Source organism: Lithobates pipiens, unplaced genomic scaffold, assembly GCF_037356315.1.
Source record: "Lithobates pipiens isolate NorthernLeopardFrog02 unplaced genomic scaffold, aLitPip1_a1.2 Scaffold_18, whole genome shotgun sequence".
NCBI classification, from domain to species: Eukaryota; Metazoa; Chordata; class Amphibia; order Anura; family Ranidae; genus Lithobates; species Lithobates pipiens.
In genome coordinates, this window is record NW_027507758.1 from 71467735 (window position 1) to 71485017 (window position 17283).

At 43.3% G+C, this 17283-nt stretch overlaps 1 protein-coding gene across 1 annotated transcript in view; it reads left to right on the forward strand.

Annotated features, from left to right (window-relative positions):
* The window catches only part of SPATA17 (spermatogenesis associated 17), a 247512-nt gene that overhangs the window by 158407 nt on the left and 71822 nt on the right, over nucleotides 1-17283 (forward strand). Inside the window, exon 7 of the mRNA XM_077485778.1 lies at nucleotides 9991-10194. Within this exon, the coding sequence (XP_077341904.1) occupies nucleotides 9991-10194 (204 nt within the window). The remainder of the gene's footprint in view (nucleotides 1-9990; nucleotides 10195-17283) is intronic.

The following is a 17283-nucleotide window of genomic DNA, read 5'->3' on the forward strand; positions in this document are numbered from 1 at the left end:
AGGCAAATCCACTTTGCACTGCAAGTGCACATGGAAGTGCAGTCGCTCGAAATCTAAGGGGTAGATCTGAAATGAGTGGAAGCTTTGCTGATGTTATCATCCAATCATGTGCAAGCTAAAGTGCTGTTTTTTTATTTTCCTTGCATATCCCTCTCGGATCTACAGCGACTTTACTTTCAAGTGCACTTGTAGTGCAAAGTGGATTTTCCTTTAGCAAATAACCCCCTGTGCGTTGTGCACAGTCTATTTGCCTTTAGTAATTCAACCCCATAGGCTAACAAGCTGGGGAGTTTAGAGGCAGGAAAAAAAAATGGCTGATGCCCCTAGAAGCATCTGCAAAAATGTCCAGTGTGCAAGAGGCCTTATGCCCCATACACACGGTCGGATTTTCCGACGGAAAATGTGCGATCGGATCATGTTGTCGGAAAATCCGATCGTGTGTGGGCTTCATCTGACTTTTTCCATCAGATTTTTTGACGCACAAAGTTTGAAAACAGGATCTAAAATTTTCCGACAACAAAATCCAATCGTTTAAATTCCGATTGTGTGTAGAAAATTCAGACGGACAAAGCACCATGCATGCTCATAATAGACTAAAACTATTGGCTACTAGCCTCTTTATAGTCCCGTCGTACGTATTATACCTCACTGCGTTCTGAACGATCAGATTTTCTGACAACTTTGTGCGACCGTGTGCATGTAAGACAAGTTTGGGCCAACATCCGTCGGAAAAAATCTGATGGATTTTGTTGTCGGAATGTCTGACCATCTGTATGGGGCATTAGAGTTCAGGTCCAAAATTGTATGTGGATGGTAACATTTAAAAAATGATTTAAATAATAGAGATGTATCTATAGAAATCTTTTATTAACTTTGCTGATTTTTTTTTTTTTTTATTTTTTTTTTATAATGGTCATTTGCTTACATTTACGTTAAATTTATATTCTTATATTCTTATGCTTAACATGGTTTAAAAAAAAAACTCAAGTCATGAAAATGTAAAATAATTGTAAATATAAATGTAGGCATGCAGAGCAACCAGCTAACACAAGAATTGTTTGCCAGTATGCATGACTTGGTGCAATTAATATCCCAGGTCATGCATGGCTTTTCATAATGGAAGGTATGTACGCTTTTACTTAAGGAAAAGGGATTCTGTTGAAAAAAAAATAAAAAGGGACAAAAGAAAAAAAAAAGTATATCTAATGCGTAGCTCATTTTCTGACATGTCAGAAATATGGCCTTTAAAAAAAAAAACAGCAGTTTCACACCTCATTTACCATATTCACCACAGGGCCAGCAGTCAACGGTGGGGCCTGATGGAGGAAGGTCAGTGGAAAGCTATTAGCAGGGATCCCCTCCCGAGACTTCCTGCTACTTATTGAGCTTCAGGTTAGCATGACAGTGCCGCGAATAACTGCGCTGTAGGTTTTTTTAACAGTTAGCCCAGATTTCCCCATAGTGTTTGTCACTTCAGAAAATTGCAGGAGAAAATGAAGTCCCAGACAGCACATGTCACTAGCAGGGGCCTCATAAGTTGAAAAAAAAATAAAGGATGTGTTGGGCCTGAGTAATGTGTCGGGCTCCCACAGGATTAGTGTCAAAAGAAAATAATAGAGATGACGGATTCAGAGAAGTTTTGTGAACACTTTCTCTTTTTATTTGTTCGCAAATGTTAATGTGGAAATGCATGCAAGGCAGGCATCTGCCCTGCTTTGCCCCTAATGTGATCGACCTGTGAGGCATTCCGTGGTGGTTTAACAGGACTCGCTGCAAATCAGTCAGTTTAGAAATGAGAGGGCATTGACCCTAATGGTGCAGTAACTGCATTGGCAGCTCACATTATGACTGCTTAGGGCAACTTAAATGGACTTTCTTTTTTTTTTTTTTAACTATTCTTATACTTATGTCAACATATTCCACCAGGCAGTAAAGAGAGCCCTAAGTAGCCTAAAGCACTTGATTTGTTTAATTTATTCTGATCACATCAACATATTCCACAAGGCAATACAGAAAGCATTAAAGCTCACCTGTCATGGGAAAAAAGTTGTCTGGCAGACCCCAAATTCTGTACTTTTTGAGTTACAGGCTCAGCACAAGGATGCTGAAAGACAGAGCTGCTGATTTGTTTACTCGTCCCAGGTCAATCATTTAGAAATCATAAAAGCCATACTTTCAAAAGTGGTTCACCAATGGAGGCCCCTGCCTTTCTATCATGACAGGTTTCTTTTAAGTCATTCAAAACCATCATGAAGCACAGAGGGCTGATTTACTAATGGCAAATAGACTGTGCACTTTGCAGTTGCTCCAGAGCAGCCTTTCTCAACCTTTTCATCAACCCTTGAAATAGTTCTTCAGTCCCGGGGAAACCCTGCTAAAAATTAGAAATCTACAACTCATGATACATTAGTGTGATGGTCAGCGGGATGAATGGTCCTTACACTTGTGGTCATTGGGAAGAATTATCCCCTTACAGATAGCTAAAAAGATCAATGGTGTCGATGGGAACTTATCCGAGAGGCAGAAATGGCACAATACTGAAGGAACCCCGGGCAACCTCTGGAGGAACTCTAGGGTTTCACGGATCCCTGGTTGAGAATCACTGCTCCAGAGCTTAGTAAATAAGTTAAAGATTCATTTTGTAAAAAAAATGCTTGACAACCATGATGGTCAATGAACAAATGTCTAGTCTACTTAACCACTTCAACCCCGGATCATTTGGCTGCCTAAAGACCAGAGGACTTTTTACAATTTGGCACTGCGCTGCTTTAACTGGTATTTGTGCGGCTATGCAATGTTGTACCCAAAGAAAATTTGCTTCCTTTTCTTCCCACAAACAAAGCTTTCTTTTGATGGTATTTGGTTGCCTCTGCAATTAAAATTTTTTGCGATATAAATGGAAATTTTTTTCTTTCACACAGTATTTGCGCAGCTTTTTTTTAAACACAATTTTTTTGGAAAAAACACACTTTTTTAATTTTGATGCACTAAAACACACTGTATTGCCCAAATGTTTGATGAAATAAAAAAGATGATCTTATGCCGAGTACATGGATACCAAACACTACATGCTTTAAAATTGCACACAAACGTGCAGCAGCGACAAACTACATACATTTTTAAAAGCATTTAAAAGCCTTTCCAGGTTACCATTTTAGATTTACAGAGGGGGTCTACTGCTAAAATTACTGCCCTCAATTTGACCTTCATGGTGATACCTCACATGCATTTGTTGTTTAACTATGTCACCAGACCGACTATTGCGTTTGCCTTTGCGTGTGAGCACGGTGGGACAGGGGTGCTTTTTTTTATTATTATTTATTATGCTTTTTTATTATATTTTTAAATATCATTTTTTTTTTAAATCATTTTTATTGTTATCTCAGGGAATGTAAATATCCCATATGATAGCAATAGGTAGTGGCAAGTACTCTTTTTTGAAAAAATTGGGGTCTATTAGACCCTAGATCTCTCCTCTGCCCTCAAAGCATTTGACCACACCAAGATCAATGTGATAAAATGCTTTGCCAATTTCCCAATGGCGCTGTTTATATCCGTCGAAACTGAAGTCACAAAATGCTCGTAGCTTCCGGTTTCTTAGGCTATAGAGATGATTAAAGCTGTTCTGGTCTCTGATCAGCTCTATGGTCAGCTTCCGTCCCACTGCTTATAAAAGCAGTCTAGAGGCTAATTAGCCACTAGGAATGTTTTTACATGAAAGCCGACCGCTGGCTGAAAAGAATGATACAAAGATGATACCTAAACCTGCAGGCATCATTCTTTTATACCCACTCAAAGTCCAGCAACATACCAGTACGTTGCTGGTCCTTGTTGGGCATACATTATAATGTTCTTTTTTTCATGCAGCCTGTAGGCTGAACAAAAAAAAGAGATTGATCGGTGGGTATGCCCACCATTAGAATACCATCCTTCATGCACCCACTTCTAATGATGGGCATACATGCACCATTTTCTTTTAACTGTGGTGGTGAAATCACCTCCTACAGCGCTGGAGTCGCTGATTTAAGTATCGTGGGAGCAGATGCTATTGCTGTCAAGATAAATAAATAAATGCTGCAGCTGAATGGCATACCTGCTAAGCAAATGATGGTTAACAATAAAACAAAGTAACATTACAGTATAATAGTAAGACTTACCATACCTGCAAAGCAAATACAATAAAACATAGTAAAAATAAAACGTTTTTTAATGCAATCTGTGCCTAAAAAATATATGTCAAAGGATGGGGGCATCTGCCCCTAATGTTAGAAGCAAATCGCGCCTCCACCTCTACCAGCATGCTTCAGCATATATGCTCTTTTTTAACAGTGGTGGTGAAATCATCTCCGACAGCGCTGGAGTCATGGCTTTATATATTGTGAGAGAAAACGCTGTTGCTGTCAAGATAAATAAACCCATGCTGCAGCTGAATAGCGTACCTGCTAAGCAAATGATGGTTAACAATAAAACAAACATTACAGTATAACATACCTGCAAAGCAAATACAATAAAACATTGACAGTAGAGCGAACATAAGAAAGAGAACAATAGAGAGAGAAAGAGAGAGAGAGAAGAAAATCACCACACCTATTTCTGTCTTTTTTAATTTTTTTTTGTTTTTGTGTGTGTTTTTTTTTTTCACTTTTCTAAAAACTGTAAAAAACTATAAACTGAATGTTGCAGATTTGGGTCTCTCAAAATGTGATGGCCATCACATCTTTCGAGACCATGTGTACGCTAATACTCAACTAGTGTGTGATAGCATTCAAAACAGTCACCAATGCAAAGACCAGGTTGGCCAGGACAGGAGGGACAATAAAATTGTATGTCATGCCTAAATCCACGCTTTCTACAGCCATGACATCTTCTTTGGGGTTTTCTTTGGGTAGGGGTACCAGAGAGGACATGCGGAAAATACCTCTCATGCAGCCGCCTTTCGACATTTGTGTTGGGAAGTTGGGTCAGAGCTGGAAACAGAAGGGCTCTGATGATCTCTTCCTAGAATTTAACCACTTGCCGACCGCCGCACGACGATGTACGTCGACAGAATGGCACGGGCAGGCATAAGGGCTTACATGTACGTCCTTGCCTGCCCGCCGGTCGGGGGCCCGATCGGGCCCCCGCCCGGTGCCTGCGGCGGTCGGTATTCGTTCGGGAGCGATCCCGGACGAGGGGACGGCCATTCATTCATGGCCACCCCCTTGCGATCGCTCCCGACGAATGAAAATGTCCCGTGACATCACTTCCTCTCCTGTAATGTAAACACAGGAGAGGAAGTGATGTATTCTCTCCTCCGTGTCAGTATTTTTCGTTCCGGCACCGAGGAGAGAGGTTCGGTGAGTTGCACCAACACACCACACATACAGTAGAACATGCCAGGCACACTCACACCCCCCCTTTACCCCCCGATCACCCCCCAATTACCCCTGCCCCCCCAGTCACAGTGACACCAATTGCTTTTTTTTTTTTTTTTTTTGCATTGGTGTCATTTGTGACTGTAATAACTGTTAGGGCAGTTAGGGTTAGCTCCCTTTAGTTATAATGTGCCCCCCTAACCCCCCCAATAAAGGTTTAACCCCGTGATCACCCCCCGTCGCCAGTGTCACTAAGGCTGGGTTCACATTGCAGCGGTTTATGAGAACGAATGTGTTTCGCACCGCACTGCAGTGCAAATCACATCCGATCTCTGTGCGATTCGAGTTCAGCCATACAGATAGTATGGCTGAATTCGTGTCGCACCCGCCGCAAATTCGCACGGGACCCTTTTTTTGGCCCGCAGCAGAATCGGATCGCATGGGTGTTCACACCATGCGATCCGAGTTTGCAGATCGCACTGCGATATGCGAACTGATCTGGGGGTGTCATTAACATTTCACTGACACTCCCAGCAGTTCGCATAGGGCAGTGTGAACTGCCGCCGGGAGGCATGCGATGCGGGAACCCGCCGCGGATTCATGGCGTTCCCGCATCGCTCCAGTGTGAACCCAGCCTAATAAGCGATAGTTTTTCTGATCGCTGTATTAGTGTCACAGGTGACGCTAGTTAGGCAGGTAGGTATTTAGGTTCGCCGCAGCTTTTTATAGCGCCAGGGACCCCCATATACTACCGCATAAAGCCCCCTGATTGCCCCCTAGTTAACCCTTTCACCAGTGATCACCATATAACTGTTACAGGTGACGCTGGTTGGTTAGTTATTTTTTTATAGTTTCAGGGCACCCGCCATTTATTACCTAATAAAGGTTTAACCCCCTGATCACCCGGCGGGTGTCATTTGTGACTGTAATAACTGTTAGGGCAGTTAGGGTTAGCCCCCTTTAGTTCTAAGGTACCCCCCTAACCCCCCCAATAAAGGTTTAACCCCGTGATCACCCCCCGTCGCCAGTGTCACTAAGGCTGGGTTCACATTGCAGCGGTTTATGAGAACGGATGTGATTCACACCGCACTGCAGTGCAAATCACATCCGATCTCTGTGCGATTCGAGTTCAGCCATACAGATAGTATGGCTGAATTCGCGTCGCACCCGCCGCACCCGCCGCAAACTCGCACGGGACCCTTTTTTTGGCCCGCAGCAGAATCGGATCGCATGGGTGTTCACACCATGCGATCCGAGTTTGCAGATCGCACTGCGATATGCGAACTGATCTGGGGGTGTCATTAACATTTCACTGACACTCCCAGCAGTTCGCATAGGGCAGTGTGAACTGCCGCCGGGAGGCATGTGATGCGGGAACCCGCCGCGGATTTGTGGCGTTCCCGCATCGCTCCAGTGTGAACCCAGCCTAATAAGCGATCGTTTTTCTGATCTCTGTATTAGTGTCACAGGTGACGCTAGTTAGGCAGGTAGGTATTTAGGTTCGCCGCAGCTTTTTATAGCGCCAGGGACCCCCATATACTACCGCATAAAGCCCCCTGATTGCCCCCTAGTTAACCCTTTCACCAGTGATCACCATATAACTGTTACAGGTGACGCTGGTTGGTTAGTTATTTTTTTTATAGTTTCAGGGCACCCGCCATTTATTACCTAGTCTCACTAGTGTACCCCTAAATTTAGGGGTGTCTACTTTCCAAAATGTGGTCATTTGGGGGGGGGTTTGTGCCATCTTGGCATTTTATGGCCTTCAAAACTGTAACGCCCTTAGAAAGCCTGAAGGCGGTGCTTGGTTTTCGGGGCCCCGTACGCGGCTAGGCTCCCAAAAAGTCCCACATATGTGGTATCCCCGTACTCAGGAGAAGCAGCAGAATTTATGTTGGGGTGTCATTTCACATATGCCCATGGCATGCGTGAGCAATATATCATTTAGTGACAACTTTGTGATAAAAAAAAATTAAAGTTTGTAATTTTCCCGCAACTTGTGGCAAAATATTAAATATTCCATGGACTCAAAATGCCTCTCAGCAAATAGCTTGGGGTGTCTACTTTCTAAAATGGGGTCATTTGTGGGGGTTTTGTGCCATCTTGGCATTTTATGGCCTTCAAAACTGTAATAGGTAGTGAGAAGTGAAATCAAAAATTTACGCCCTTAGAAAGCCTGAAGGCGGTGATTGGTTTTCGGGGCCCCGTACGCGGCTAGGCTCCCAAAAAGTCCCACATATGTGGTATCCCCGTACTCAGGAGAAGCAGCAGAATTTATTTTGGGGTGTCATTTCACATATGCCCATAGCATGTGTGAGCAATATATCATTTAGTGACAACTTTGTGTAAAAAAAAAATAATAATTTTTTTTTGTCATTATTCAATCGCTTGAGGCAAAAAAATAAAATATTCAATGGGCTCAACATGCCACTTATCAATTTCCTTAGGGTGTCTACTTTCCAAAATGGGGTCATTTGGGGGGGTTTTGTACTGCCCTGCCATTTTAGCACCTCAAGAAATGAGATAGGCAGTCGTAAACCAAAAGCTGCGTAAATTCCAGAAAACGTACCTTAGTTTGTAGATGTGACAACTTTTGCGCAAACCAATAAATATACAATTATTGACTTTTTTTTTACCAAAGACATGTGGCTGAATACATTTTGGCCTAAATGTATGACTAAAATTGAGTTTATTGGATTTTTCTAATAACAAAAAGTAGAAAATATCATTTTTTTTCAAAATTTGCGGTCTTTTTACGTTTATATCGCAAAAAATAAAAATCGCAGAGGCAATCAAATACCATCAAAAGAAAGCTCTATTTGTGGGAAGAAAAGGACGCAAATTTTGTTTGGGTACAACATTGCATGACCGCGCAATTACCAGTTAAAGCAGCGCAGTGCCAAATTGTAAAAAGACCTCTGGTCATTGACCAGCAAAATGGTCCGGTCTGAAAGTGGTTAAGGAAGGATCCAGTTCGTCCTGAAGCTTTGTATAGCACAAAAGCATTCAGCGAATCCAAATGAAATAAATAAACAGTATACAGTGGCCAGTATACAAATTTATGTAACTCATCTGTACATTTCTGTAGATTTCTGGCTGAGGCATTGGAATGAGAGATCCCTCCCCAACCTCCAAGTTATTATATTCGGTCAAAGGCTGTGATCTTGTTTTTTTAAAAAAATGCAGAAAAAAAAAGTAGCTAAAGTGAAGTTGTTAACTACAGTGACCAGATTGTTATTATTTTTTTATTTTTTTCGTTTCTCTCAGAACAAAACTTGAGAGGTCATTATGGGTGGTGGCATCACTTTTCTTCTTTCTGTTTTATCCAATTTTTTTTTTTATAAAAGTCTAATTGTACTCTGAACAAAATGAGCAAGTAAGTGAAATGAAAACAGTAAGGCCGCGTACACACGGGCGGACTGTTCGCCCAACTTTGTCCGCTGAACAGTGTTTCAGCGGACAGTCCGCTCGTGTGTGGGCTTCAGCGGACAGTTTCAGCGGACAGTCTGACGAACAAAGTTTTTCGGAATTCCCGTAAGACAGTCCGCTGAAACTTGGTTTGAGCGGACAGTCCGCTCGTGTGTAGGCTTGTTCGACAAACTAAGTCTCGCGCATGCTCAGAAAGAATTTACACGGCGAAGGTTGCATTGCAGTGTATAGGACGTCGTTTTTCGAGTCCCGTCGTACGTGCCGTTCACGTCATCGCGCACGCTTTCAGCGGACTGTTCGTTCATCGTGTGTGGTCAAGTCCGCTCATGCAAATTTTGAGCGGACTGTGTACGCGGCCTTAGTGCTGAATATAACATTGTTGGTTTAGTTTCCAAAGTTTCCCCAGCACCAGCAGAAAAATCCAAAGCCTGTCCTTAGGCTGCAACTAAGGACCACTGCTGTTCTCTGTACTGCCATTCAGCAAGCTCCCTACCTTGTCATAAGAATCGGCAGGGAGCATGACCATTGTTGATTGCACAGCTGGGGTGATAACAAGTCAGGAGGCATGTCAGAATGTCAGACTACTGTACAACGACTGTTGCTCTCGCACAAAAAGTAACGGTCTTTAGCTGCAGCCCCCGTACCGGCATGGCCGAGATCAGTCATAAAGTTAGTAAAGTCAGAACACGTGTTTTGTATGCTTGTCCTGGATCAGTGACTCAGAAAGCTTTAAAGTCACTGAATGTGCATGACAGCCAGACAAATTGAATTTCAAAAGAAGGTCAGCAATGGCAGCTTATGTGTTTCTCTCATCAATAATTTCCTTTAAAGTATTCCCCCTGTTACAGACTTTTCAGAGGTCCATCCATAAGTCATGTCCATATCCATGGGGCTAACCCTTCTAGTTTCTTTTCCTTTAGACTCATTCTTTAATGCCATTATTGCATATAATTTATGCAATGTCTAATTTTTTTAAATTGTATGTTGCCCCCTTACGCCAAGCTCTATAATGTTCCAAAAATACATAGTCATTAATCTCATACATCATCCCTGTCTGAGGAAAAGATTTCATAGATCCAGCACCCATATAATGTTCACACGGTTCACTGGGGCAGAAAATACAGTCACACTTTCCTCTCACATTTTTATAACCTCCTTTTTTCACCCGAGATTCATTTTCTTTATTATTATTCTATATTATTTTAAGGTGGCGGGTGTATTTAACTCACCGTATAGACAGTATCCTGACGAGATGGAGTTCCGGCTACAGAGAGCCAGACCACTGAGCCATCGAGACCTTCCAAGGAAGAGTAATGACAATGAAAGCTTTGTTGATTGGTCAGACTGTAGGCATCCGTTTTCCTTTCCAACAACATCACCCCTTCCTCCTATAAACAAGAAGAAGCCACAGGTATGAATTTACTAATGATTAAGGATAATTTGTATGATTAGAGATAATTTGTCCACTCTTGTTGCTGTATTCATGCTGGCTTTAGATCAGAGGAGGCTTCAACAATCTAAAGCACAGTGTGCCGAAAAATGTTTTCAAAGAAATTGAGCGTGCCAATTTTCTAAACAAAAAATGTCAACTTCACACTCTTAATCACAAAAAGGATGTTTTATAAAATAAGTGCTGTAAACTACTTAAGTAGTGAGAAATTAACATCCTGTACTCTCACTTATGTACCTCCTTTCTCCTCTGCCCCAACACTGAACACACCCTACTCATCTTTCTCACCACTGTAACCCTCTTTTTATCATCTCCCCTCCCCTGCTTTTCCGTCCTACCACTGAACCCCCTTATCATTCTTCCCACTACTGTACCTTCTGCACATCTGCCCCACCACTGTACCCCCCTGCTCATCTGCCCCATCATTGTACCCCCCTTTCTCATCTGCCCCACCACTAAACCTCCCTGCACATCTGCTCCACTGCCGTATCCCCATGCTCTTCTGTCTCACTACTGAAACACCTTCTCATCTGTTCTAACCCTTGAACCCATCTGCTCATCTGGCCCACCACTGTAGCTCGCTTTCTCATCTAATCCACCAATGTACCTCGTGCACATCTCTCTCTCCTCTTTACCCCCTGCTCTTCTGCCCCACTTCTGTTCCCCCTGCTCTCCTGCCCCACCACTGTAACCCCTTACTCATCTGTCCCACCAATACACCTCCTTTCACATCTGCCCCACTGCTCTACCTCCCCTGATTTTCTGTCCCACCACTGAACCCCCTTCTCATCTGCTGAAGGATAATTCTCACAGAAAAGTGGATGACCACACTCAGATGTATGAAAATTCAAAACAAGTTTATTGACAATCTATTAATACAAATACAGCACAGCTTTAGCAGGTGAGAACAGTGTTGACAGGTTTCACGCTACATGCGTTTAATCATAACCAATCATCAGTGCCGGGACAAGGTCATCCAGAGCCCAGGGCAAACACGCCAAACTGCGCCCCCCGCCCCCAATGTGTATGAGCATTATGTGTCATCAAACCCCCCCCCCCCCAAAAAAAATGAGTACTAATCTTTTTCACCCCCCTAAGCATAAATTCCTCCTCCTTCCAGTGCAAATATGTTCCCTTGCTGAAATCCCCCCTCCCAGTACAAATCTTATGCCGCGTACACACGAGCGGATTGTATGGCGTACTTAGTCCGTCCGACGGACAGTCCATCATACTTTCCACTGAACGGACTTGACCACACACGGATACCCAAACAGTCCGACGAAAGCTTGCGCGATGACGTGTACAGCACGTACGATGGGACTAGAAATAGGAAGTCCAATACACAGCAAAGCACCTTTCCGCCGTGTAAATCCTTTCTGGGCATGCGCCATTCTTAGTCCGTCCAACTAGCACACTGACGACCGTATTGTCCAGCTGAAACCAAAGTATGACGGACAGAATTACGGAAAATCCGAAATACTTAGTACGCCGGACTGCACGCTGAAAAAGTCCGCTGAAGCCCACACACGAGCGGATTGTCCGCTGAAATGTGTTTCGACGGACTAAGTACGCCATACAGTCCGCCCGTGTGTACGCGGCATTACTCCCCCAAATCCCCCCCAAGTGCCCCCCCAAAAATCACTCCTCCTAGCACATATTATCTACCCCTAAAATCGCCCCTCCCAATAACCCCACTGCAAATCCCTCCTTCCAGCACAAAGTGCCCCAATCATTCCTCCTAGCACAAATCGCCCCCCATTCCTTCCCCCCTAAATTTTAGCATACCCCCCAAATTTCCCCTCCTAGAACAATACTTACTCCCTGCTGCCCCCCAAATCCCCCTTTCCAACACAAATCCCCTCCCCCCATTTTCCTTGTGGTGCCCCCCCACCTCACATGATACCACAGTGCCCAGGGCAGCTGTCCCTCCTGCCCACCCCTTGTCCCGGCCCTGCCAATCATACACGCATGTAGCATGAAACATATCAACGCCGATCTCTGCCTGTTGAAGCTGCGATGTATTTGTATTGATAGATTACCAATAAACTCATTTAGAATTTTGATACATCTGAGTGCGATCATCCACTATTCTGTGTGAAGTCATTCAAAACTTTGTTTGCTTTTAACATTCAATTTTGAAATGAATTTGTTCTAGAAACATTTTCTCTCCTGCTCCTTCCTTTGCTATATTATCATAACTATGGTAAAAAATTACTATTAATTTGATTCCTTTAACCATTAGAAAATTGAACGAACATTCCTAAAATCAAACAAAATTCTACTGGTACAGTATATGGCCACTTTTAGAGGGTCTTGTGATTTCTCTGTGCAGACCATGTACCCCTCTCCATTATTATTGCTTCTGGATTTACTTATATGAGCCCTAAAGAGGCCGGACAAAAAAAGTAAAACAAAAATGGTGAATTTTGTGTTGCCCCATCTTGCCTTGCTGTCCTAAGCACAAATACACATGTTCATTGATAAGACCCTGTAACTATCTATTTATTTTCCTTCCTTTTATTACCTTCCTTTCTTCCTATCTGTCTGTCTCTCTCTCCCTCTCTCTCCATGCATTGCTTGCTCCATTTTCTCTGGGTTATCCCATGGTGCTTATCCACTCAGATCTGTAAACATATGTCACAGAGAGGCCCCATATAGCGCCCTGTAATTAGTAAGAATTCTCCTCTATTGAAAGACCCCTCCAATCCATCAGTAATTTCTGAATGGCTCCCCTTGTGTACACACTACTGAATAATTGATAGCGGATGTCTGGTAATGTTAGCTGGCCATCGGTTGGAATCTGTGTATCATTAGTGAAAATCTGCGGGATTCCTTTGCATTGTATAGTACATCTGCACCTCTGCGTTTGTTATTATATCAGGACTAGGGGAGGGGCAGTTCCATACTGTGCGTTCATACATAAGCGTGAGATGAAACAATATTGTGATTTCACTGATGACATTACAAAGTAACTTTAAAACTTTAAATCATAAATCAAAGAAGTCAATAAAAATGCAATTCACAGCTTCTGTTCACTTGATCCTTAAATGACTATAGAACCAATATTAAATGTATGTTCTCTGTAAGAATTAGCCAAGTGTGAGCAAATATTGAAATATGCTAATCATATTTTGGTGGAGTAAATGTGATGACCAGCATTCGCTAAGCAACACGCTGCCCTCCCAGAGAGCCAGTATCTATGCAGGACAATGTTCTTTTTTAAATACCTGCTGAAACCAATATTTCAAGTTCATAGGAGACCAATGATATCCTTGACACTAAAGCTGGCCATAGATAACTCAAGTTGGCTGTTTAAAGCAGAATGCATTTCCAGTGATGACCCGTCCATACGCCCACCCCCGCCCCATAAATGCATCCGGCGCCTAATCGACATACAGGGTACCGGACACTTGGATTCCAATGTGGTTTTTTTTAAGCACATGATTAGAGCCTGAGGCTCTAATTGGCTTCAAAAAAGGGTTCCCAACTACTTGTGTGACAATAGCAAATTATTATTCGCTATTGTCTTCCTGCTTCTTCTCCCTGCCAATCGGGAAGCAGTTCCTGAGACCCGATTGACCGACCGAGAGGAGAAGCAACTGTATTGGCCAGGCAGACGGGAGGCTGTACAGGGACATACGGGAGGAGCACCATGAGCCGCCATTGATATGGGATGCAGGCAGCTGTACACACCTCCGGATCTCCTCTGTGCCAGGTCTGGGCCGGTGCCTGTACTGCAGAGAGGATTGGTGCAATGGATGGATGGAAGGGAGGGAAGGATGCGGTCCCTCTGTTCACTGATCTGCAGGTCGTCTGTCTTATGCTGCCTGTCTACTTCTGTCTGCCCTCGAGGTGCTTCCCCCACCTCCCTTACTGGCTCTGGACTGCAATGGGAATAGATCAGTCCAGCCTGGTGTCAGCCATGGAGCGTGAGTGGAGCCATGAGTGTGGGGACTATGGAGCGGTGAGTGCGGACCTGGGGGGGGGGGGGGTTGTTTAGCACCAGCCGCCACTGAGTAAGAAGCTTCTTTGCTCACACATAGCCAGTATTAATATATCTATAGTTGATGCAACAAAATACAGGCATATCCACAGCTTGCGGGATTGAAAGTTTCCCCAGTTATAAATGATTTCTTATTCCACGGTATCCCTCATTGACCAGGTCCCTCTGTATTTGTGTACATCACCTTTTATGGTTGGCACCGTGGCTTTATTATACTGTGCTAATCCATATAACTGACAAATCCACCCAAAAAGTTCTCAGTAAGAAAAAAAAAAATCTAAAACCCAGAAATGCCAATTTTTTGCACCAGCCACCACTGTGCATTACATTTCAAAATCTCAGGCAAAAATTTTGGTTCCCTGTTACTTGGATTTAGGCTACCCATACACTGCTAGATTATAGTATGAACGTTCAGGCGAAAAATCTCATCAGTATATTCAATAATGCAATCAAATGCATATACAAAATTTGAAACAATCCAATAAAATTAAAAAAACTTCTCCAGATCGGCCCATCTCTGTACTAGGACCCCGTTTCTGTCCATAGGAGACAACTAAAGTCCATGACACTAAAGCTGGCCATAGATAACTTAAGGTGGGTGGAGCAATCCTCCTCGCTGCGCTTTTGCATTCTGACATCTGGAACTCTTCCACTGTCAGATTACACTTATCAGCCCCGCCTTACCTTAGGAGATCTTGAGAATAGGGCTCCAGCCAAGGTAAGAGCCGTGGCTTCTCCTACCGACCGAACAGATGCTGCTTCTCCTCCTAAGACTCCCTGGCCAGTTAGGTCTCAGGACCCGTTTCTTGTTTGACCAGGAGGAGAATCAGAAAGACAATAGCAAAAATAATTAGCTATTGTCATACAACTGGGTGGGCTCTGCGCCCTGAGCCCACCCTTTCTTGAAGCCAATTAGAACCTAAGGCTCTAATACATGCTTCCAAAAAAAAATCCCCATTAAAATCCATGCGTCCTGCATCCTGCATGGAGATTAGGGAGCCAGACCCACGGATTAGGGGGGCGCCCCCTCCCTCCCACTGAGTGACCCTAGAGCAAGCAGCTTGCAATGGGGGCACCCAAGCAGGCTCTTTCCCAAGGTGCGGCCCTCCATGTCCATTCACACACAAAGCCGCGGCTCAGCCCCACCCCCTCTCTCTCCTCATCGGCTCACAGCCAATGAGGAGGGCAAATCCCTGGAGAGCCGAGGCTCTCTTGCACAGGGCTGGATGGAGATGGGGCTCACGTAAGTATTAGGAGGGCTGCTGCACAGAGGAGGTTTTTTACCTTTATGCATATAATGCATGAAGGTAAAAAATCTTGAGCCTTTACAACCACTTTAAATGTAACTGTTTTGGAAAACCATTAAATTGGTGGGTTTTGTTCCACTTTTGGAACTGATAACATAGTTTGGCATTTCAGTTATGAGGAAATAGAATTTCTGTCAGAATCAACAGGTATTTTTCTGTACCTGCAAAAATTGTACTTGTGTAAACCTCAGGACTGCTGCAATGTAATAACATTTTGTGTGCATTTAGGCTAGTTTCACACTGTTGTGTCCATTAGATCGGGCTACTGTACCTGCATTTCCTGCAGGGAAAAAATTCCTGACCTATTTTTAAAATGCAGCTGCATGGAACCACATGGTGCTTTTGGTTTCACGCACCTGAAAAGGCACTGCATTTTCTGTTGTGGGGGTGACAATAAGAATTAATGGCACATCTTCGTGTCTGCAAAAGAGCAGCACATTTTCACTGCAGGAGCCTGTGCATTCGGGAACACATGCAATTTACATGTCTTCTCGCACCTGCAATAGTGTGAACCTAACCTTAGATACGCCGTACTTCTCTACTGTCTACCAACAACTGGGGTGTTAGTTTTGGGACTGACCCTTTTAAAATTGCTCTGTGCTGTCATTGCTTTCTGTGCTGTCACATATGAATGAAGTTGCAGCATGCGGTTCATTTGATGGCATTTAAACACACCTTCTCCATTGACAGCACCATCTTAATATCATCAGAACTCATTTTCTTACATGCAAGTTCAAATAAAGGAAATCCATTAACAGCCATCACACGGAACATCCTTCCTGTCCAGCTGTGAAAAGTGCTCAATGATACTTATTTGCCATTTGTGTTATTTACGGTCTATAACTTTTATGGTAACTGGTTCCTATTATTGGTTTCTATTAATGTAAAACATAAGTGAGCAGAAATGAGGTGTGAATTATTCCTTTTCCCTTCTTCTTCGCTAGATGCCCAGCTGTGACTGGTTACTGATAAGCCACAAGAATATGTAAAACAGTTCTCAAAGGAAATACTTTTTTCCTTTCTTAGGGATTAAAGAGGAAATCCAGACAGGCCACCAAATGCTCAGTTGAGATACATATGAGGCCTGTTTTATCAGCCCAAATACTTGTAATTCTGTTTAGCCTTTCTTGTAACTAAGACATTCTTGCCACACCGTATATGGGAGATGGACACAACTATTTAGAGCAGCCTTTTTCTACCTTTTCATCACAGAGGAACCCTTGAAATAGTTTTGCAGTCTCGCGGAAATTAGAAATCTACAACTCATGATACATTAGTGTGATGGTCAGTGGGAAGAATGGTCCTTACACTTGTGGTCATTGGGAAGAATTAACTCCTTACAGGTAGCTAAAAAGATCAAAGGTGTCTATGGGAACTTATCCAAGAGGAAGAAATGACCCAATGCTGAAGGAACCCCTAGCAACCTCTGGAGGAACCCTAGTTGAGAATCACTGATTTAGAGCATCCTTTCTCATCCTTTATCAACTTGAAGGAACTCTTGAAAAATGTTCAGGCTCAGATGTTTTACTTTACCTAAAACCAGATGGGCTTTCAAAATGCCAAGTTAGGCCGATGACACATGTTCTCACAGTAACTAAGCAAACCACAGCGAAAGCCTGGTTATCGGATTGCCTTTCTCTAACAGCTGAAAGAAACAGGATACATTGGACCTATGCTATTGAAAAAATGGACAGGAAAACTTACATGTAGGTTCCATAAAAATGTTGCTGCCTAATTTTT